The 23,760-nt window shown below is 47.3% G+C and overlaps 1 protein-coding gene across 4 annotated transcripts in view; it reads right to left on the bottom strand.

Annotated features, from left to right (window-relative positions):
* SUSD4 (sushi domain containing 4) overlaps positions 1-23,760 on the bottom strand; it is a 193,374-nt gene that overhangs the window by 57,761 nt on the left and 111,853 nt on the right. For all 4 annotated transcript variants that reach the window (XM_086927955.1, XM_086927956.1, XM_086927953.1 and 1 more), the window contains one exon: positions 10,949-11,137. In XM_086927955.1, coding sequence (XP_086784081.1) covers positions 10,949-11,137 — 189 coding nt within the window. The remainder of the gene's footprint in view (positions 1-10,948; positions 11,138-23,760) is intronic.

Genomic DNA, 23,760 nt, shown 5'->3' on the forward strand with positions numbered 1-23,760 from the left:
TCAATGAGCAGTCAGTGGGAGCTTGCGATACGAGGTCCTGTGTCAGTGTCAATGAGCCGCAGGATAGAATAAAAAGAAGCCAACTTTCTAAAAGTGGAATTTTCTGAATTTTGACTTAAATTCCAAATTTACAATTAAAGATGGTTTAAAATTACAGTTCTTGAGAGGCCAAACTTGACTTTCCTACCTGCTCCCACTCAAAAGTTGTCCAGTCAGACCACTGTTTATTGCGTATCACAATTTACCAAGGTCCTTTGGGTTATTGTTTGGTTACTCACTGATATGTAATGGTGCACTCAAAAGCTATCACATATTAAATGTAATAAGGGTAACCTATTGTGATCCTATGGGACAGGTAGGCCTTGCAATAGTAAAAAGCTAATTTAGGAGTTTTTCACTTCTAGAACATGTATAACTTGAAAATACATGTCTATCTTTTTAAGCATACTGCACCCTAATTCCTGCTGTCAGCAGATACTGGAGTTCATATATTTGATAAACGCTTGATTTAAAGTACAGCAACTGAACTCTTTGGTTGTCCTCTTCTCTGCTTGACCATACTGAAGTAGTGTGGCTCACTGGTTAGAGGCGGCAGACCTGAGAGCAGAGGACGGCCCGGGACAAGGGTTCGATTCCCGGCGCGGCAGGTTTCTGGACCAGGGTCAGCGGACTCGATAATTCTCTCGCCTCGGAGCCCACTCTGATCAGCGATCACACTCGGCAACTCTGGGCATTAGCTTGCCTCATCTTCACTAACGGCCCCACCAGACCGCCGGGGATGCCTGGTCTCACCCTGGAGATACCCATTAAGGGACCATCTCTCAGGGAAGCCAGGAAGGGTTTCGCAGCGGTCGAAGCGCCTTGGGACCCTACGGGTAAGTAGTGCGCTATATAAATGCCTATACATTTACCCAGTAATGATCAAAAGTCAAGCAAAGCAGAAAAACCCATGATTCAGCAAACTGCTAACAAACTGACCTAAAGAACAAAAACTGACTTACCGTATTTTCCGGCGTATAAGACGACTTTTTAACCCTTTAAAATGTGCTCGAAAGTCGGGGGTCGTCTTATACGCCGGTAACCAAATTTTACCGCTCCACCAACCTTGCCTATGCCTGCCTGCTGTTGTCCTTACCAGCTATGGTTGTCGTGCCGCTCCGCTTTCACGACCCAGGTACTGATGCCACTCAGCTGGGCCAAAAGATATGACTCTGCGTCGGTGCAGTAAGTGATGGCAGCGCAGCAGCTCCAGTGGGGAGGAATTTGGGCGCCCTGTTATCTGCCACTGCTCGTGGGAGGGTGGGGGGGATGCAGCAGCATGTCCTGATCTGGCGTCTCTCTCCTTCCGATGTGGCCAGAAATCTCGCGGTCATCGGAAGCAGAGGAGCGTCAGTTAATGGCCATAGAAAGGGGACTGTGATATTTTCCCGCCGGCAATACAGCAACATAATGTTTTGCTGCAGTTACCGTACGGTATTTCAGAAGGGTGATTACAGTACATTCCTGTTGAATCACCAAGACACTGCGTTCTTTTTAAGATCGGATGGACAGTTCTTTACACTTCATGTCACGGAGGAGGGCTAGAATCACGGGTAGTCTTATACGGCGAATATAGCACAAAACCTAAAATTTTTCATGAAAAGTAGGGGGCCGTCTTATACGCCGGGTCGTCTTATACGCCGGAAAATACGGTATGTGTTACTTATTCTTCCTTTGGTTTGGCATTTCTATAAAGGAATGAGCATCTCGGGCGTAACATGATCCCACAGCTGTTAGAAACTTTACTATCTGCACAACTGTCCTTGCATCTGGGGACCAATAACCTATTATATACCTCTCTGTCAGTTTTAAAGTCTCATTGTTGGAGAGGAATCACATTGCTCAACATCATAGGAGAAGTTCATACTGTTCGTGACCAAAGGTAGGCCCTGTGCTCTGATCAGCTTGGACCTCTTAAAGAACTTTAATACCACGGACCATAAGGTGTTGCTCAATCACCCAACTAAGCATGCAGGAGGTGGTAGAACCACTGCCTCATTTCTTTCTTTAGTAATTGGTCAATGAAGGTCAGTTAAACCCTTATGTTTCTGACATCACCACCAACTGTGGTGTGCCCTTTGACGAAATACAATAACTACAGAGTAGAGAGCAAGAAAGCTCTCAAAAAACAAATACATATTTTGAAATATAAAAAACACAAAAAAGCACAAACTTGTTCATAAAATTCAAGGACATCTACAGCCCAAACCTTCTCTCATGTCCATCACACGACACTTAAAAGCTCACCTATTCTGGATTTAAGATGTAAGAATGGGTTGGGCTACACATACCCAATTAAACAGGAACCTCCTTATACACTCACTTTTAGTTGTTTGAATTTTTGGGTCCATTGTCCAAGGATACTAGAATTATGAGATTCTGGAACTGCTGTGCTTTCTGTATAATTCAGGATTTGTCACACTTACCACATAATCCATCTTCTGCATAATTTTCAGATGTTAACAAAAAGATTGTTTCTAGCTTAAATGGATCAAGTGTAACTAAAAATACTACCCCACGTGTGACTGCGCAGTGCCTGGCACTTTGTCACCAAAAACATTTTGTCCATAGTGTTAACATGTAAAAAGCACAAAAAAGGCAAAATTATGAAGAAATACTGATTCCAAATGTCCTGCGGTATGCTTCATAATCTGTCATTTCTTGCCGCATAGTTAAGTCCTTCCCTGCCGCATAATTCCAGGCCTCTGCCGTTGCTCAAATGTTAAGCACCCTAATATTTCTTCAGTACAGGAGTTCCATATACAATTGTATATAAATAACATCCTTTTGATTTCACAGTGTGTACAGGTATGTTGAGTAGAGCTGAAAGCATAGGAAAGTTTTGTTAAAGTGTTTAGTCAGCTCAACTGCCCTTGTCGGGAGTGACCTGAGCCTAGGGCCTCATGCCAGCCTTGCTGGCAGCAAGCTTACCGTGCAATATCATGGAGCAATTGACTATACTCTTTCCCTGTTCAATTGAAGCAATGCGCAGGCACTTCTAAAAGCGAACTGTCATATACAATTAACGCTCAGTGTCATCGGGGCAGCGCCTCGATTGACCTGGCTAGATCGATGCCTCTGTACGTTCGTTCGACGGTGCACAAAATGGAGTACCGTCTTTTTTTTTGTTCAAAGAATTTTATTACGTTTTGCAAACAGAGTTGTGCAATGGTAAAAGGAAAAAATTGTAAAGACAAAAAAGAGAGGTACATTAATTGGGAGGGGAGAAGGCTGTGCATAAAGTGAGATATAATTTGGTTATGTATTTGATACTTTTTTCTCAGATACTGAATAAGAGTTATGCATGAATATCATCTTGGATACACAAGAGAAGATTAGAACATTGGAATGTTGTAAACTCCATTGAAAACAATGGAGTTCTCAATGCTTATAATGGCTGGTATAAGCCTGGAGCTCCAACATTCCAATGTTTCTTTGTTCACAGCTCTGGCTGTGAACAAAGGCTTCAGGCAGCCAGAGGGGATTTGAATCCCTCGCGCTCCCTGAAGGCTTTGTTTTATTTGTTAGAACATTCTGCCCTCTAGTAGCAGAATGTTCTAATAGCCTTATAGCCCTTCATAGCATATCCTGCTGCCTTGTTAAAGTCCCTCGCCTTCGGCTCGGGCCTTTAACGCTGCAGTGGGCCTTTAATGGCCGGTATAGCCAGCTACGGCGGGCTATAAGGCTATATTAAATTCCTGGCAAAGTCTTACATTCATGGCCTTCCTATATGTAAAACAATATGATACTAATAGATAAAAGAATAAGACTCCGCACGAGTAAGCAACAAGTTAATTCTTTAGAAGACCCGGTGTATGAATCAGATGTGCACAGGTGTGAGTAAAAGGGAGTGTATGTCTCATGTGAACAGGGGAAGATGGTTATGTGAGGAGTACCGTCGTTATAATCGCATGATGCCTGAGCCATGCTGACACTGGAAAGATGGAGGATGCCTGTATGATTACGGAAGACCTAAACGCTCACTGTAACATTCTCAAGTGGTATGGCTGGTGTAAAACAATACATTTCATTGACTCTCACATATTCTTTATTAATAAGGTTTGAGGGGGAACAGACAACCCATAGGCAATAAGCGCCCTGGGACTGTTGGGCAGGGTGACACAGTCCAGAGGACCGTGGACGACTTGGGTAGTTTTTGGGAGGCGGGTGGCAATGAATATAAAGGGGGTGGAATTGGGCTACCAGCCACCATTTTATAGATGTACACGGTGGCTGGTAGCGTAGGAATTGGTGAGGGGAGAAGCGGTTTAGGGCTAGGAGAGGTGAGGATGGAGGATAAGGTGGCATTAGCGCCCTGCCTCTTGTATGAGGTGGGGCGCAAGGGTCTGTTGGCAGACAGAGCTCTGTAACGGAAGGAGCGGGCGCGTTACACAGGCCCCCGCAGTGCGGGTGGGTCCCATGATCCAGTGGGGCCCCTCAACACAGCACTTCAGTTGGAGAGCTCCTGATAGAGTCTGGAGGGGGCCCCTCCATGTACCTAGCAGGGGAGCTGGCCCCCTCAATTATCTTTACGCCACTGGGCAAGAGAGGATCAGGGCTCGGCCTGTGAGGCGCACCACAGAAAGCGTGGTGGCAGTGGTATTTGCCGGCTTGCCGCCATGGTCTGAAACACAAAGAGAAGGTGAGGCGTAGGAGCAAGGGAGCCTCAGGGGTGTGTAACTGCAGGGGGTGGTAGGCAGGAATTGTGTTGCGTAGCTGAGCGGGGCAGCCGTGTGTACTAACTCACATACTTGCACTATAAAAAATTGCATTTTGCTCATTTGCACTCGAGATTACCTGCCGAGCGTTCTTCCTGCCTTTCCCCCTGGTAACACGAGGAACCGCCATCTTGGAGAGTTGGCGGTCTAGTTCCTCTCGCACCCAGCACTATTTTAATGCGTGTGGCACAGGCGCACCTAAGGCAAGCCCGTCAGCGTCCCGGAAGCGGCCAGCGCCAGCTACGCTGCCCGGGAGCCTTCAGGGTCTGGTAGGAGATATACGGCGGCTGCCTTACGGGCCTTAGACCCTATTTATCACTGTCATGCTGGTCGTTGGAATTTAGCTGGGGCACCTAAACATGCTTGTTATGCTTGTGGGCTTAGGCGATCACCGAATTTGGGTACCTCAGCTGAGCCCGGCATATCACCCGAGCTACGGTCACAGGCTCTCTTAATCCGGACCGCTTTGATTAATGTGCGCTCGCTTAAGAAACATCATGCTGAAGTTTGAGCTTTTAGAGGACCATGTTCTGGACCTACTGTTTTTGACTGAAACCTGGCTCGACCCCTCTGACAACCCGATTGTCACTCTGGCAGTACCGCCGGTCTATATAATCTCCCGAGCTGATCGTCTGATGGGGCGGGGGGGCGGAGTCTCAATTGTTTATAGGAAGAAGTGGGTTCTCAGGATGGAAGAGGCCACTCCTTGGGGCGGTTGCGAAGCCATGGACTTTAGCATTCGGCTCTCAGCACATTTTACTTTGGGTGGCTCATTGATCTATAGGCCCCCGGCCCAGTGGGTCCGTTTCTCTAGGCCTGGGGGATGTAGTCACTACTAAAGCGATCAGATTTTCCCAATATATGGTCCTAAGAGACCTGAAAATACATTTGGACCAGACCGGTAATAAGGACACACAAGACCTGCTTGATGGATTACAATTGGCTCTACTTGAGCAGCTGGTTAGCCTTCCTACTCATCAAGCGGGGCATGTTCTTGATCCTATCTGCACTAATTTTCCAATTCAGGTAGATGAGCCTTACCCAGTTACCTGGTCGGATCATTTTATAACCTATTTTTCCTGGGAGGTGTCCAAGGCAGAGCCTCTGGCTCTCCCGAGTTATAATTCAGTTTTGGGTAGGATCGATCCCCTAGAGTTCAAGTCGACCCTGGCTGCTTCCAGACCTAGGTTAGTTGGAGAGCTCGAGGACCAGGTTGTAGGGTTCTCTAGCTGGATCTCTACTAAGTATGGGCGAATTTTGTAGATTTGCGGTCTGCGAAATCTCGTGAAATGGCAAAAAAAAAAAAAATCAGCGAGTTCGCGGGAAAATCCGCGAACTCGCAGATTTGCACAAATATATACTAGAGTTCTGTTTCTACTGGCTAATCAGTAAGTGCTAGCTCGTTGGGTAAATGTATAGTGCTTTTCCTACACTGCAGCTGCGTAAAGGGCCAGAAGAGTTGTGTCCAGTGACCACGTGTGTCTGTAACTTTGCCACCGCGCCGAAAGGCGCCGAGGTCCCTCGAGTGAGCTGTCCATCATAGTGAGGAAAGGGTGGAAAGATGTTGCATACCTTAGTGTGTGTGGGGTGGGGCCAAACAGGAGGGGCTTCCATGCGAGTTCACATGCCTCTTGTTTATACAGGGTCAGACACCGATTAGAGCAGCAGATGAGAAGAAAGCAGCCTCCTGGTCACAGGAAGTACACGGTGATTGGGCTCGAGAAACTCTTGGATGCAAAGACCTCCATCCAGGATTACATCTAATTGTAGACGATAGATATAGGGAGGAAGCACACCTGCCTAGCCTCGACCGTGCTCACTAATTGTTTGGGCTGATTATAATGCGTTACTGAATTTGAGCTTCAACTCAGGCATGTGCAAAAAAAAAAAAAAAAAGAATTCGCCCACAAGTGGATTTTTCGCGAGATTCGCGGTTCGTGAAATTTCGGAAAATCCGCAAATTCCGCGAGCGGAACGGATTTGGCGCCCATACTTAATCTCTACTACTGTTGCTAAGGTAGCTCTCTCCCGCTCTTCTAGATGGGATAGAGATTCGCCATCTAAGCCTTGGTTCAACTCGTCTCTCAAAGATCTGAAGCATGACTGTAAAACTCTGGAACGTGCATGGAGGAGGAGTGGCTATTGTTTAGCTGTTAAAGAGCAAGCTTAGGGATAAGCAAAAGATATACTATGCCGCAATTAAGCTGGCTAAAGAGCAATTCTATTCAGCCCGTATTGAAGCTGCCAATAATAAATCCAGAGAAATCTATGCGATTGTCCAGAGTTTTATGTCCCCTGCGGTCCAAGCAAGTGTGATGCCATCTTCGCCTTCCTGGTGTAATACGCTCTCTGGCTTTTTTAGGGATAAGATCTTGGCCATTAAATCTACCTTCACACCTTGTAGTATCCACTTGGAGACCGCCCCGGAGTGCCCAGTGGTTGATGGGGGACACTTACTGTCCAAATTCAAGATCATCGATCCTTTGGATTGTTTGAAACTGCTGAAAAGTTTAAAATCAGGCTCACCGGAAGACCCTTGCCCTGCGAGGACATTGGCATCATCAGCTGAGGTTGTTAATGAGGAAGTGAATGTCATTATCAATTTCTCCCTCCAGACAGCGATGGTCCCGGAGGCTTGGAAGAAGGCAAAAATCCTGCCTCTTTTGAAAAAGCAGTCAGTCACTTGACCCTCGCTGCCCAGGGAACTATCGGCTCATTTCCCTTCTCCCTGCTCTGGCAAAGGTTTGTGAGATGGCGGTTAATAAACAGCTTACCGATTATGTGGAAAAGGAGGGACTGCTTCACCTAGCACAATCTGGGTTCCGGCAGTCACACAGCATGGAAACAGTACTGGTCGAGGTGACAGAGGCCATACGGGGCTGTTTGGATGCAGGCGGGAGGGTGGCACTTATTTTGCTTGACCTCTCAGTCACGTTCGATACTGTACCACACTCTTTGCTCATGTCACGCCTGGCCAGGATTGGGTTATCGGGTGCTGTGTGGGGCTGGCTACGCTCTTTTCTGAGGGGGTGGTCAGAGCAGGTATGGATTCCTCCTTGTTCCCTCACTTCTCAGTCAGTTACAACGGGTGTCCTGCAGGGCTCTTCCCTTAGTCCCCTTTTATTTAACATCTATGTGACTCCCCTGTTATATTTAGCAGAGGTAATGGGGGCTAAGGTGTTGGCCTATGCGGATGACACCCAGCTGCTTTTCACCTGGGCTGAGGGGGAAGATTCGGTGCTCCGGGCCCAACATTGCCTGTCATCTATTTTTAAGTGGATGGCAGAGGCACAGCTTAAACGCAATGAGGGGAAATGAGAGATTTTACTTTTTGGTTCATTCCCTGCAAACTTCAGAGAACAGCTCTGGCCCCCTGAGTTCCCATGTCCTACCTCCACTGGGCAGCCAGCAAAAAATCTTGGGGTCTGGTTCGCGAAGACTTCTCTTTTGTGGACCACATCAAGAAGCTGGCAGGTGGCTGTTTCGCTTTATTGAAATCTTTTAGATGTTTTTCCCCACCTGCCTCCAGCGGCAAGGCAACCAATTACTTGCGCGCTGATCTTGTATCAGCTGCATTATCCAAATGCCCTTTTTGCTGGTATTCCTGGCTACCGGCTGAAGAGGCTTCAGGTGGTACAGATACCGCAGCCGGACTATTATCAGGTCTGTCATCCAGGGACAGTGTTCATCTCAAGCTGCGAGTGTACCATTGGCTGCCCTTGGTTGCTAGGGTGAAATTTAATACTTTTTAGAAAAACAAATGCCAACCCCACCACTTTTCAGGTGCTCGAAAATTGGAGCAAACAAATCAAATTGAATTCCAGATTTGTTCGGTATATTTTATTTATACCCTTTACTTAGAAATTTTTCAACATGTAAGATCAGACAAAATGTCTGAGAAAGACACTCAACATGTAACACTTAGCATGGAACAATACAACAAAGTAATACAAATCACTAGAAAAATTACAAACAAACAATTATATGATACACCTTTTGTCTATTGAGTGCTAGCAAGCGATAAATCTTTTGCACATATTCAAACAACACTCAATAAAGCAAAATCAGTATTTCAACTAGATGATAGAGACACGTTCAAGGAAAAATTGAAGAAAATAAGTTAATTAATCAGTGAGACTCAGAAATAAATTCTGTATCTTTCATATATTCTTTCAATACTGCCCAGTATTCTTTCAATACTGCCCAGTATTGAAAGAATATATGAAAGATACAGAATTTATTTCTGAGTCTCACTGATTAATTAACTTATTTTCTTCAATTTTTCCTTGAACGTGTCTCTATCATCTAGTTGAAATACTGATTTTGCTTTATTGAGTGTTGTTTGAATATGTGCAAAAGATTTATCGCTTGCTAGCACTCAATAGACAAAAGGTGTATCATATAATTGTTTGTTTGTAATTTTTCTAGTGATTTGTATTACTTTGTTGTATTGTTCCATGCTAAGTGTTACATGTTGAGTGTCTTTCTCAGACATTTTGTCTGATCTTACATGTTGAAAAATTTCTAAGTAAAGGGTATAAATAAAATATACCGAACAAATCTGGAATTCAATTTGATTTGTTTGCTCCAATTTTCGAGCACCTGAAAAGTGGTGGGGTTGGCATTTGTTTTTCTAAAAAGTATTATATGGTCCAGCCGACCCTACGTCCCGGGACCTATCTCCTTAACTGTTCAAAGGGTGAAATTTAACACATTGGTCATGGCCCACCGTGCCCTCCACGGGCATGGCCCTCTCTATCTGCAGAAGCGTATTTCTTTTTATGTTCCTACATGTTCCCTTCGCTTCTCGTCCCTATTCTTGGCCCAGGTCCCTCGTTTTAAGCGTCAGAGGATAGGGGATAGCTCCTTCTCAGTCAAAGCTGCAGCTGTCTGGAATGCCCTTCCTTTGGTCCTACGTACCATCCAGGACCTAAGTGTATTCAAGAAAAAACTAAAGACTCATCTGTTTATGGGAAGCCCTCTGCGATTCCCTATGGTTCCGTGCCAGGACACTCACGAGTAGCCGAGCGCGTAATAAATTCATTTAACATTACATTTTTTACTTTTGACCATGGACAAGCAATCAGTTCTGTTATAGTCCTTTTTTGTATCAATTAAAATATTCCATTCCTACTAGATAGAACTAAACATTGCCAAATGTCAGTAAAAGTGCCTTTCTAGATAAAAAAAAGAACACCAGTCAAACAGGAAACAGCTAACCACTTAAAGCAACATCAAGAGAAGTTTGTAACTACATCATAAAGCTTGCCGATTCTAATTTTGTGATAAACAATTTAAAATTTTTGATATAGCATTTTCTATGGACATTATCTTGAGAAAAATAACGCCGGTCGAGTATTATTGTGAATTTACATGATTTTCCTGATCATACCTCAACCAAGTACTTTGGTTAACATGCACAATTTGTTGATATAAGTGAGAAAATCCTTTTTGCAATGATAGATTATGCACTCACCAAATAGTCCCCGACACCTACTGAAAAGAATGTGCCTCAAGCATTGAAATGAAATTGCTTTATAGGAGGAAGAAAGACATACTAAACAGCCAAAAGTATTAGATGATAGATGTTCAATATCTAAAGTCCACAGTATGTATATTTTTTGAAAAGTAGTAACAAAAGCTCTGGCAGACTGCTGCATTGTCAAGCTAGACTAAAAAGGAAGAAAAAGGAATGGAAGAGAAAACACGGGCACAGTGGTTACCCATTGAGGAAAAAATAAGAAGGGAAAAAAAGGAAAAAATTGGAGAAGAAAAAGGGATGCGGCGGGGCCAAAACATTTAGCGCCCGATTACGATGCCAAGCAGGACAGCCCAACTAGAAGTCGGCGGCCCTTCTGCCCTGATTACAATGCAACCGCCTCCACAACGGCCACAATGTGTATATTGTGTATTTCGGCTTGTGCAGCGGACTGCAGCACACGCCCCAAACGAAAATAAACACTTTAGAAACATCACTGCAACGTGCGACAGTCACCATAGCGGAGGGCCAGGGGAGAAGACCCACCAACATCGTAATGAGCCCCTTAGTTCTAAAAGACGTATTAACGACAAAGGGGGCAAACATTGAAAAGTAAAATATTCGAAGCAATACCTTTAAGTAAAAGAAACAAAATAAAGAAGGTATAAACTGAAAATAACGCCAGAAACAACAAACAAGTAGATGCATTTACCTTCCACATCAAGGCACTTGGGTGGATTATCAGACCAGATGAGGTTATACATGCACTCAATAAACTCAGTTCCTTCAAGCTTATATCCAGGAAAGCACTGGTAATATACCACTCTTCCCACGGGGAAGGAGGACTTATATTCGGATATGTTGATAAAACTGTGAGGAAGAACCAGCGGCCGCAGGCAACCTGAAAATAAAGATACTGTCAGTTATTATAAACATGTAACAGGAATGTCATGTTTCTTTTCTAAGGCGCGTTAAGTTTTAGAACCATTGTGTTTTATATACAAGCTCAAAAAACACAAACTTTAAACAAAATGCCATGGGGTGCTAAAAGGGGGTATCTGTAGCCCACTGCAAATAATTCAAATAAAGCATTCTGGAGAGGAAAAGGCTCTCTCGTGTTTTACTCCCATAACCTAAAACCTTTTGAATATTTCTTATTTTTACTTAACTTAAGAGTTGTCACATCAGGATGAAATGTGGAGTTGATTGTTGAGCACTTTAGAAAAAAGGCCATGTTAAAAATGGTGCTCACTTCATTAGGCACACTGCACCACCATAAAATTAAGATGTTCTTGGATGCAAATAATGTGTCTGTCTCTGGCAAAATAAAAAGTACTCTGAGGCATTGTAGTATTAAGATGGAAATTGTGTAACAGGAGGGTGGGGGAGTACAGGGCCTGTGAAGGAAATCACACACATGCAACATGGGCACGAGGGGTGTAACACGTTATAGAGGCACTAGTGACTTAGAAGGTAGAGACAGAAAGTAAAGTCAGAGTGAGTCTCAGAAAGTCAATGACTGGGTGGAGTGAGTCTCAGAAAGTCAATGACTGGGTGTTGGAAGGATAAGTTAAGTGTGACCTGGGTGTTACAGTAAGGATGAGGGCACATGTTACCTGGGGAGTGGTGAAACGCACACATGATTTGTGAAGACAAAGTGTATGCAGATGTGACCAGGTGGGAAGAGTGAAGGATATATGCAATGGGACCCGAGCAGGTGACAGGGATACAGTGACACTGTCGCAGCGGGATGCAGGGAATACAAGGGAAGTGTGCGGCCGCGGCCCGTGAAGGTAAGAGCGATGTGCCCAGCTGGGGGGGGGGGGGGGGGGTTCGACGGTAATTTTCCCTCGACATCGTCTGTCGAAATCCCCCCAGCTCTTACCTGCACGGGCCGCGGCTGGCTATGTGGAACCAGAGGAGGATTAAACACGCGACCTGTTCAAAAGGGGTGGAGGGAGTGGGGGGTGGACATGCTGGAGCTGGATGATGTCAAACAAGAATCTAGGGCAAAGAGAGACCTACAGAAGTAGGAATTCATTTAATGTGTGGCCTTGGGAAGGCGCCTTTTGAGAACTTGAAAGAGGTATGTATACACAATATGGGTGTAGAAGGTATTTGCAAGAGCATAAAGGAAATGAAGGGTTGCAATACAGATGCAAAAGTGACTTGATATCTAGAATTTTTGTGCTGTGCTGTTAACTCGTAGACTACGAAGACCAGGTTTTAAAAGCTGTTCATTAAAGTGAACCCTCAGAATACTGCAGTGCCTGGAGTTTTGCTTTATTTAATCCTAAAAAAAACAAAGTAGGAAGGAAGTCAGAAGTATTCTGTGGTATCTTGGTATTCTCTATGCTATCCTTCTCTCCTCTATTGGAATTCACACATTTATCTGTGTTTACATTAAGGGGAATTGCAGCGCATACATTTGTGATAATGCAGTGTTTAAATGTCTAAGAATTGCACTTTAAAGGCGCAGGGCGGCAGGAAGTGTGCTTCGTTTTTTTTTTTCTTACTAGTTTAGTAATGTGGTTTTCCTCCTCACAGGCCACGTATTTTATGTGTACTCTGCTATGCACTATAACGTTTTGTTTCTTTCATTTGCAGTGGGTTTTAGTCCCATCTGTTTTAATTTCTATGTTCTTGCAATGGGTTCCTTAGTCCCATTTCTATGCAGTGGGTTTGAGTCCCACCTGTGTAATTTAAATGTTTGCAATGGGTAACAGTCCCATTTACGTGCAGTGGGTTCTAGTCCCATCTGTTTAATTTAATGTTTGCGATGGGTCCTAGTCCCATTTACTTGCTGTGGGTTTCAGTCCCACCTGTTTAAATTGCAATGGGTCCCAGTCCCATTTGCTTACTGTGGGTTTCAGTCCTACCGGTTTAATTTTCTACGGGTTCCAGTCCCATTTGTTGGCTATGGGTTTTAGTCCCATTTGTTTATTTAAATGTTTTTGCTATGGGTTCAAGTCCCATTTGCTTGCAAGTGGGTTTTAGTCCTACTTGCTTATTCATTATGTTTTTGCGATGGGTTACAGTCCCATTTGTTTGTAGTAGGTCCTAGTCCCATCTACTTTATTCAAATGTTTTTGTTATGGGTTCAAGTCCCATTTTACTGTTGTGGGTTTTAGTCCCACCTGGCAACACGTCAGTTGTCCACACAGACCTTGTCTATTTTTGTTTTATGCCCTTTTGGGTGTGCGTATTTTTAGTCTCCTTCAGAGGAGCTATGCTAGGGTTATAGTCCTATAGCCTTATTGTGGTTTTTTTAACATTTGCTTGTTTACCTGTCACTTTTAAGAGTCTAGGTTTTAAAAGTTTTACATCCACATATTTAGCTTATGTTTTCTCTATTTATGTGCTTTTATGCTTTGTATGCTAAATATGTTCAGATTTAAATATGTTCAGATTTGATCTACTTTTATTGCAACTTTTTGCACTGTTATCTCTTGCATTACGTTATTGTATTTTGCTTAGTGGTAATAGTGTCTTGATGAGTTTTCACCTCTACTTTTCCTCATCTTCTTGAAATAAAAGTTTCTTTTGTTCTTTCTCTTTTCTATTGCTTTCCTTTGTTTTCTCCTTTTTAGGTTTCGCTGGGGGGCGGAGCCGTTAGGCTCCTCCTCCAGAGAAATCTGTAGTTTCTAGTATGGGTGACTTGAACACGCCCCTCTGCTTCATTGGCTAGCTCCATAAATGGAGGCTAGCCATTGGAACAGAGAGGCGTCCGTCAATGCCGGACCAGACACGGGGGCGTTCCCGAGATTCTTTGGCTTTTGCCGACGTCACGCGACGCCGGGAACGCCCCCGAGTCTGTTCCGGCATTGCCGGCACCTCCCTTGCTGCTCGGGTCTCCTTATTTGTTCCTAGCTGCCCCTCTCCCGCCTCCCTCGTCCTCTCCCGCCCCCCTCCCGCCGTTCGTGTACTCTCCCGCCTCCCTCGTCCTCTCCCGCCCCCCTCCCGCCGTTCGTGTACTCTCCCGCCCCCCTCGTTCTCTCCCGCGCTTGTTCCTGGTGCCAGTCTTCTGCTCCGGCCGGCCGTCGTCAGCTCTCTCCTCCCCCTTTCCCGCCCCCTCCCGCTTCTCTCTGATGCCCGCCTTCTGCCCCGGCCGCCGTCGTCAGCTCTCTCCTCCCCCTTTCCCGCCCCCTCCCGCTTCTTTCCTGGAGGCTGAGCCTGGACACAGCTCCATGGAGGCGGGCGGGACACAGCGGGCTTCGTCGAGTTGTTTGGAGCCCCCGGCCCTCCCCACAGGCAGGCAGTGAATGGGACCACTACAAACACCGCTTGGCTCTGCAGGCATGGACCGCCACCACCGCACCTCCCCTGCCCCCGTCCGCGCCGCCGACTGGCACTACCAGTTCCGAGTCATCCTGCTGGGGGACGCCACGGCGGGGAAGGTGCGTCCCTCCCAAAGCCCCTCCTGACTCTTCGCTCATCGCTATCTCCGCCCACCCCTCTCACCCCCACCGCATTCCCTTTTCTATTCCTTTCTGCATTAAGACTCTCTGAAATCTTCCTTCCCTCTAGATCCCTCGCTCGCCAAGCCTTCCCTCTGCTCTCCAATACGCACCAAGTGCGTCCCTCCCAAAGCCCCTCCCGACTCTTCGCTCATCGCTGTCTCCGCCCACCCCTCTCACCCCCACCGCATTCCCTTTTCTATTCCTTTCTGCATTATGTAATGAATCCACATTCGGGGGCTTCTCTTTGAGCTGAACGGATGGTTTAAAGCGACCTCCTTGTGTGATCTTGACCCACCACGACCACTACAGGGTGGGGAGGGGGCACAGGCGCCCCCACGCAGCGCCTACACCTGGGTTACACTATAACATAACACGTTGTGTATATTTCTACAAACACATTTCAGCCCTAGGGTTTCCTGGCACTTGTTAACTGATGTTCATTGTTAGCTCCGGAAGACTTGCGCTTTCGACGCCAAGAAGATGAAAGGCGGGGTAGGCCTGCCCCTATTCGAACCCATTGAGTCAACCGCCAAGCACAGATCGTTAGTCCACTGAGCCCGGAGTTTAGTTTTGGGGTACTCTGGGTTGCGCTTGGAAACCCTCTCCCGCCTCCTGGAGCCCATGAATGAATGAATGGGTGGGTTGTTGATCGCGGCCGGACAGGTGGCCTCGTGGGTGAATTGATGTGACTACTACCCGTATCTTATATTTGGGGTAGATTATGGTGCAGTCGGGCCAGTGTCTACCCTTGTGTTGATGCTTAGCCGCACCCCCATCCGCACTCCTCTGAGGCCCCATCCCGCCACGCAGGACGGTGGAGGAGACAAGCCCCGCTGACAGCTCCGTCGTCGTTATTTCCGCCTAATTCCCGTCATCCGCAGCGCCGTCGATGAGATAAACAGCCGAGCTCGGTTCTGCTCCAGTGACGCCCGCGGCCCGGCGGGGACGGGAATGTTTTCCTTTTTTGTTACATCCGAATCAATTGACCGAGTAGGAACTCAGCCAACCGGGAGACAGGAACAAACCAGGCCGACCCGACTGCGCTCAGCCACCCCCGGCTGCGCTCACTCACCGTGCAGGACTGCTCCTGACACCCTGCACTGTCTGCACCCGACACCATGCACCACCTACTGCTGACACCCTACACCACCTACTGCTGACACCATGCACCGTCTGCTCCTGACACCCCGCACCGTCTGCTCCTGACACCCCGCACCACCAACTCCTGACACTCACCCTGCACCGTCTCCTGACACCCTGCACCTTCTGCACCTTCTGCTCCTGACACCCTGCACTTTCTGCTCGTGACACCCTGCACTGTCTGCTCCTGACACCCTGCACTGTCTGCTCCTGACACCCTGCATCCTAATCACCTGAAACACTGCACCGTCTGCTCCTGACACCCTGCACTTTCTGCTCCTGACACCCTGCACTTTCTGCTCGTGACACCCTGCACTGTCTGCTCCTGACACCCTGTAATGTCTGCTCCTGACGCCCTGCGCATATGCCTGCTCTTGACACCCTGCGCTGTCTGCTCTTGACACCCTGCACCGTCTGCTCCTGGCACCCTGCACCGCCTGCTCCTTGCACCCTGCACCGACTGCTCCTGGCACCCTGCACCGTCTGCTCCTGACACCCTGCACCGTCTGCTCCTGACACCCTGCACCGTCTGTTCCTGGCACCCTGCACCGTCTGCTCCTGACACCCTGCACCATCTGCTCCTGACACCCTTCATCCTAATCACCCGAAACACTGCACCGTCTGCTCCTGACACCCTGCACTGACTGCTCCTGGCACCCTGAACTGACTGCTCCTGGCACCATGCACCGTCTCTCCTGACACCCTGTACCGTCTGCTCCTGACACCATGCACTGACTGCACCTGGCAGAATGCACCATCTGCTCCTGACTGTCACCCTGTACTCTCTGCTCCTGACACCCTGCATTCTCTGCTCCTGACACCCTGCACCATCAGCTCCTGACTGTCACTCTGCACCCTCTGCTATTGAAACCCTGCATTGTTTGCTTCTGAAAACCTGCACTACCTGCTCCTGACACCCTGCGCCGTCTGCTCCCACACATTAATCTGCACCATATGCTCCCATGCACTCACCATGCACGTTCTGCTCCTGACAACGTACCCTGTGCCACCTGCTCCTATGCACTCACGCTCCGCCATCTGCCTCTTCAGCACAGTCGGCACCTGATACACCTTGCACCGTATACTCCTGCACACACACCCTGCTCCTTCTGCTCTCACGCACTCACCATGCACGTCTGCTCCTGAGAACTCACCCTGCATCGTCTAGTCCCAGACACTCACCAGACTCCTGCCCATGCACAGTTAGCTTTCATCCACTCACCCTGCACTGTCAGCTCCCATGCACTCACCTTGCACCTTCTCCTCTTGCGCACTCACTCTGCATCGTGTGGTCCTGGCTCTCACTATGCACTGCCTGCTCCAGTGCACTCACCCTGCAACATCTGCTCCAGAAACTCACCCTACAACATCTGCTCCCCCACATTCATCCTGCAATGTGTGCTCCCACGCACTCATCCTGCACCACCTACCCCTGTGCACTCACCCTGCACTGTCTGCTCCTTATCCTCACCCTGCAGCATCGGATCCCATGCACTCATCCTGCAACATATGCTCCTGGGTACTCAACATGCACTGTCTGATCCTGACACTCACCTTGCACCGTCAGCTCCCATGCATTCAACCGGCAACTTCTGCCCCCACACACTCACACTCACACTGTAACATAACCTCCCGTGCATTCACCCTGCACCGTATGCTCCAGCACACTGACCCTCCTTGTCTGCCCCCACACACCCACTCTGCACCGTCTACTCATACGTACTCAGCCTGCAGTGTATGCTCTCCTGCAATTAATGTGCACCATATGCTTTCACACACTCACTCTGCACCATCTGCTCCTGTGCACTGACCTGGCACTGTCTGTTCTTGTGCACTCACCCTGCACTATATGCGCCCACTCATCCTGCAGTCTATGCTCCCCTGCAAACAATGTGCACCATTCGTTTTCATGCACTCACTTTGCACCATCTGCTCCTGCGCACTCACCCTGCCTCGTTTGCTCCTGGCACTCACCCTTCATCGTCAGATCCCATGCACTCACCCTGCATAGTCTGCTCCTGACACTCACCCTTCATCGTCTAATCCCACCCACTCATCCTGCATAGTCTGCTCCTGACACTCACTTTTCATTGTCTGATCCCACCCACTCACCCGGCATAGTCTGCTCCTGACACTCACCCTTCATCGTCTAATCCCACCCACTCACCCTGCATAGTCTGCTCCTGACACTCACTTTTCATTGTCTGATCCCACCCACTTACCCGGCATAGTCTGCTCCTGACACTCACCCTTCATCGTCTAATCCCACCCACTCATCCTGCATAGTCTGCTCCTGACACTCACTTTTCATTGTCTGATCCCACCCACTCACCCGGCATAGTCTGCTCCTGACACTCACCCTTCATCGTCTAATCCCACCCACTCAGCCTGCATAGTCTGCTCCTGACACTCACTTTTCATTGTCTGATCCCACCCACTCACCCGGCATAGTCTGCTCCTGACACTCACCCTTCATCGTCTAATCCCACCCACTCATCCTGCATAGTCTGCTCCTGACACTCACTTTTCATTGTCTGATCCCACCCACTCACCCGGCATAGTCTGCTCCTGACACTCACCCTTCATCGTCTAATCCCACCCACTCACCCTGCATAGTCTGCTCCTGACACTCACTTTTCATTGTCTGATCCCACCCACTCACCCGGCATAGTCTGCTCCTGACACTCACCCTTCATCGTCTAATCCCACCCACTCACCCTGCATAGTCTGCTCCTGACACTCACTTTTGATTGTCTAATCCCACCCACTCACCCTGCATAGTCTGCTCCTGACACTCACCCTTCATCGTCTGATCCCACCCACTCACCCTGCATAGTCTGCTCCTGACACTCACTCTTCATTGTTGGATCCCACTCACTCGTTCTGAATTGTCTGCTCCCATGCACTCATCCTGAATTGTCTGCTCCCATGCACTCATCCTGAATTGTCTGCTCCCATGCACTCATCCTGAATCGTCTGCTTCTGACACTCACTCTGAAACATCTGCTTCTGACAGTCATCCTGCATCATCATCTCCCGCCCATGCACTCACCTCACAACATCTGCTTTTGACAGGGATACTGCATCATCTGCTCCCGTGCACTCACCCCACAACATCTGCTTCTGACAATCATCCTGCATCATCTGCTCCCGTGCACTCACCCCACAACATCTGCTTCTGACAGTCATCCTGCATCATCTGCTCCCGTGCACTCACGCCACAACATCTGCTTCTGACAGTCACCCTGCACCCTCTGCTGCCGCACACTAACCCTGCACCCTCTGCTGCCGCACACTCACCCTGCATCCTCTGCTCCAATGCTCTCACCCTGCACTGAATGGGAACCCGCACTAACCCTAAGTGGCGGCTGACACAAGTAAAGAGTGGCGGAGGAGGTGCGGGGGAGTGTACAGCGGGTGGAGTGCACAGCAGGGGTTTTCATAAAAAAAGACTTACCTGCTGCTGCTGGCTACCTCGCGCTCCTCTGCTTTCAGTTCCTGGTCCCAGCAGTCCCTGGGACAGCATCATGGACTTCCCATCCAATCCACTTGCTGCTCTAAAAAATGAGAGCAGCATAGGGATTGGCCTGAGCAGGCTGGATTAACGCTCGCTCAGGCACCTAAGTCAGTGCTGTTTCTCCACCTCGGCTGTCCAATACAGTTGGTGGGAGAAACCTAAGTGCGCATGTCAGTTTGGCCTGCCTAAGAAAGACAGCTGGGCAAAATGACATCCACACTTAATTGTGCACCTACCACTCCCCGGCTCCTCCATGTACACTCTGACTCAACCAGCAGCTGAAAAATAAAACCGTAATAAAATATTGTTTTCTTTTTCAGCTGCTGGCTATAAGCCAGTGGCTCGATGCTCCTCCGCCAGAACGGAGGGGCCGCCGCTGCTCACCCTGCAACATATGCTCCCACAAACGTATCCTGCCCCGTCTGCTCTGGTGCACTGACCCTGCACCATTTGCTCCGATGCACCTACCCTGCACTTTTTGTTTCCATGCACTCACCACCACTGTGTGCACCTACCAGATTCGGGGGCGTTCCCAAGAATTTTTGGCTTTTGGCTACGTCATGCTACGTCAGCCAAAAGCCGGGAACGCCCCCGAATCTGGTCCGGCCGGGCCGTGCTTGCTGCTGTCCTGCCTTCCTCCGTGTCCCTCCTCCCGCCGTCCCCCCTCCCGCTCTCCCCCCTCCCGCTCTCCGTGTGGTCCTGCCTTCCTCCGTGTCCCCACTCCCGCCGTCCCCCCTCCCCCTCTCCGTGTGCCGGTGCAAATTAAAAATTGTCGCTAATATATTCACGTGGGCTCAAGGTTCTAAATATTTCACTGAACACTCACACGGGTGCACAAACCAGTGATGCCAATAGATATCTCCCCGAATTCCGGCGAGGTCTTCCAATCCCAGCAACAACATTAGATTGAGCAAAGATTGATTACTATCAAAATATTGGCTGCCTAAAATCCGGGATGTGTCTTTTATGTCTATCCCGGTATGCTCTGCTCTATCGCACTCTGACCCCAGAAGGAAATAAACGAAAGTGGGCGTGTTCTTCTGCAGGAGGCGGCTGAAGGGTTTGTTGTCCAGGAGAGCCCTGGTCTGACTGTTGCGCGCGCTCCGAGTGACTTGTACTGGAAGCGAAGGCGGCGCGCGGTACTTCCATTTGCACGTGAGAGCACCAGACAGAACCCAGCGGACCTCCTCCGTTTACGCATACCTCCAGTTGAGAGCAGTGATCATGTCCCGTAGACGGCATGCCGAGGACAGTGACGGTGAGTAGCGGCACCGAGTTCAATAGCGATGGTCGCTGCCCCGAGTTAGACAAATATATCTAGTAGCGGACTTCTAACCACTTGAAGAGCACCCCTTCTTAGGCGCTTGTTGCTTCTCTTGCTGCGCAGAGCCCTCGCTGTCTCACCAACCCCTTACTGCCCTTTTCAGCACAACCCTCTTACCTACTCCCATTTTCTTGCGAGCCCTCACTGTCTTCCTTCTTATCCAAGCCTTCGCTGCCCCTCGGATGCTTGCAGCTCCCACATCCATCTCCTTACCTCCACTTTTGTTTGTGGATCACTCGCTGCATCTAATTAGCTTGTAGAGGTCTCACTGCCGTCCCGCCCCCTTGCTGTCCTTACTGGGTCTTCATGACCCTCATTTGCCTCCCCCCCCCCTTTTTCCCCACTGATCTTTGTTTCAAATATCTGTTATGGCTCTTAACACTGAACGAGTGTCGCTCCGAGACTGGGATTACATAGGGACCTTTAGAGGCTCTAAACACGTAAGATTTTGGTGCCCCATATATTTCTAATTCCAAAAATAATCAATAACTTGTAAACTAACATTTTATTATTTCACAATGAAATAAAACTTCGAGTAAGATGGATAAAGTTTGTTTTTGTATACTTCCACTTTATAGGTTCAGCTGCACCATTTGCAAGTTTGCATTATATGGTTCATGGTAAATCCGGCAATTGAAAATGTCTGTGGTGTCCCTTTTCCCTTGATGCCCTAAGCACATGCTTATTTTGCTTAATCCAGCCCTGCGCACACGCATTCAGAATATTTTAGAAGAGAATGGTGCATGTGTACCTGTCCTGAGCATATTGAGCTGTGCTGATCCAAAATACAGTGATATTATGGGTATTGCTACTTCTAAATCCATGGAAACCCCAAGAATCAACACAAACAGTAGGCAAGTCTCCCTGTCCTAGCAGCAGGGCTTTCAGGATGCTGACATGGAGTATCGTCTAAGTGAGAATTTGTGTCAGAACTCAAGTATTCATTTGTTTATCCACCTATACAGTACTCTGAGACTTGAGCACATTCCAGATATGTCTGTAATCTACTTGTCAGTCATTCCTTAACTGTACATATTCTGTGAGCGCTGAAAGTTTGTTTTTGTTTTTGTTTACGCTTCTGGATATGTTCAGTAGGGAATGAAATATTGGACTTGCGTCCTTTTATGAGTAAAGAAAGCTTGCTTTCCTGCTGACATGCCTGTTCTGTGAGGAAGTAAAGCTTGCTTTGCTGCTGCCCGAATTTGACCTGTTCTGTAATTGCAAAAGGCTGTACTCTTTCTGTCCAAGGTGTACCTGCCCTATACTGGAATGTTCCCACTGTTGCTGCCCCAATTTATGAAAAAGCAAATTATGTTGTGAGTGCACTTGCGTAAAATGATCAGTCAGAAACTTTCTTTTGTAGAACCGGAGGCAAAACGTAGCAGCGGTTCTCTGACCCAAAAACCTTGGGTTCACTCCTGGCTTCCCAGCTTTTCCAAACGGTGTCACTGTGAGCAATTAGTTTTCTTCACGGTTTCTCCTTTATCATTGTCCTCCCATTTGAGAGCACCATGAAATAATACCGGTTAAGGTGTGTGTGTGGCTCTGGGTGTGTGTGTGGCTCTGGGTGTGTGTGTGGCTCTGGGTGTGTGTGTGTGTGGTAGTAATTGCTGTCTGCTGAGCTCATCCGTAGGGTACAATAGGTCTCACATTTGCGAGAGATTAACCTAATGGCAATGTAAATGACAATGCCATTTATTTATCTGTTTTCAAAACCAAAACATAAATACAAAAGTTGTCATTTACAATGCCAATAGCTCTAACTTTTCCAAAGGCGAAACCATTGCATTGTAAATGCTTGTTAAAGTTCTGTAAGAAGAGAGGATGGTTTATATGCTGTACGAAAGGAGTATGGTTTATACGTTTTTTTCCTTTCTTCTTTCTTTGTTCTCTTTTTATGGATGTTTTCTCTTTGCTGTTCCTTTTTCCGCTTTTGCTCAATTCGCTCGCTTTCATTTCCTCCTGTTCTCCGTTGCTGTTTTTGGCTTTTTGTTTTCTGTTTGAGAGGAGAGGATAATGTGGTATCTTGGTATTCTCTATGCTATCCTTCTCTACCTCTATTGGAATGTTCATGTGATGCATCTATCAGAATGTTGGTGATCTGCCTAACAGATTACAGTTGGCTGGGCTGAGCACCATGTTGGGTGCTCCTGGTGGGGTCTCTCTCTATACAACTTGGAATAAAGCATCTCTGAAATACATCATCACTTGTGGACATTTCATCATTACATATTCCTGTACTTTTAATATGCGGAAAATCTCCACAGTTCATGGGGGTTTCAAACTTACTATTAAAAGTTGCTGATTGGCATGCATAACTTTATCTTAGTACACAGTTCTTATAGTACATCATTCTAAAAGCATGGCAATAAAATAACACTGAGCCCTAAACTGGATTAATTAGTGTATGATTGTTGAACATCTTTAATACATGTGCTTCCTGGATCACAAAAGATGAATTAACTACAGAGTACTATTTTGATCTGACATCTCGAAGAGGAAAGGGGCAACCTGCAACTACTACTCTAACCTGAAGTCAGCAGTAGAGAGCAGCCCTGGAAAATGTGTAATCCAAGCTAAATCAACCGATGCGGACAGCATCAAAATCTGCATGTTCCTGTAAATGCTCATAATTCCTACACACACACACATATATATATATATATATATATATATATATATATATATATATATATATATATATATATATATATATAGTAACAGGGTTTACACTGGTTTGGAAAATTTTGCTAGGACATAGAATGTACACAGTTGTTTCTTTGTTAGTAAGCAGCATAAAAACCATTCGGCAATCAATGAAATGCCATTTGATTTGCGGCTACTGTGGCAGGGCATGGCCAACACATGCTAGAGTGAATCTAATACAGGTGCGAGTGGCAAGTGCTCATAAAATAAGCCATTGTTCGCAATACTATGAAACTAGTGCTCAAGCACTCAAGGGTAATACCAATAATATGATGCTCAGTAATCTGGACTATGAGCAGGCATGGCTTGGCGTGCAGACCTTCCATTATAGAACACTTGTGCAGGAGGTAGGTAGACTGCTGGTGACAGTACCAGTG

Source organism: Lissotriton vulgaris, chromosome 6 (assembly GCF_964263255.1).
Source record: "Lissotriton vulgaris chromosome 6, aLisVul1.2, whole genome shotgun sequence".
In the NCBI taxonomy this organism is placed as follows: Eukaryota; Metazoa; Chordata; class Amphibia; order Caudata; family Salamandridae; genus Lissotriton; species Lissotriton vulgaris.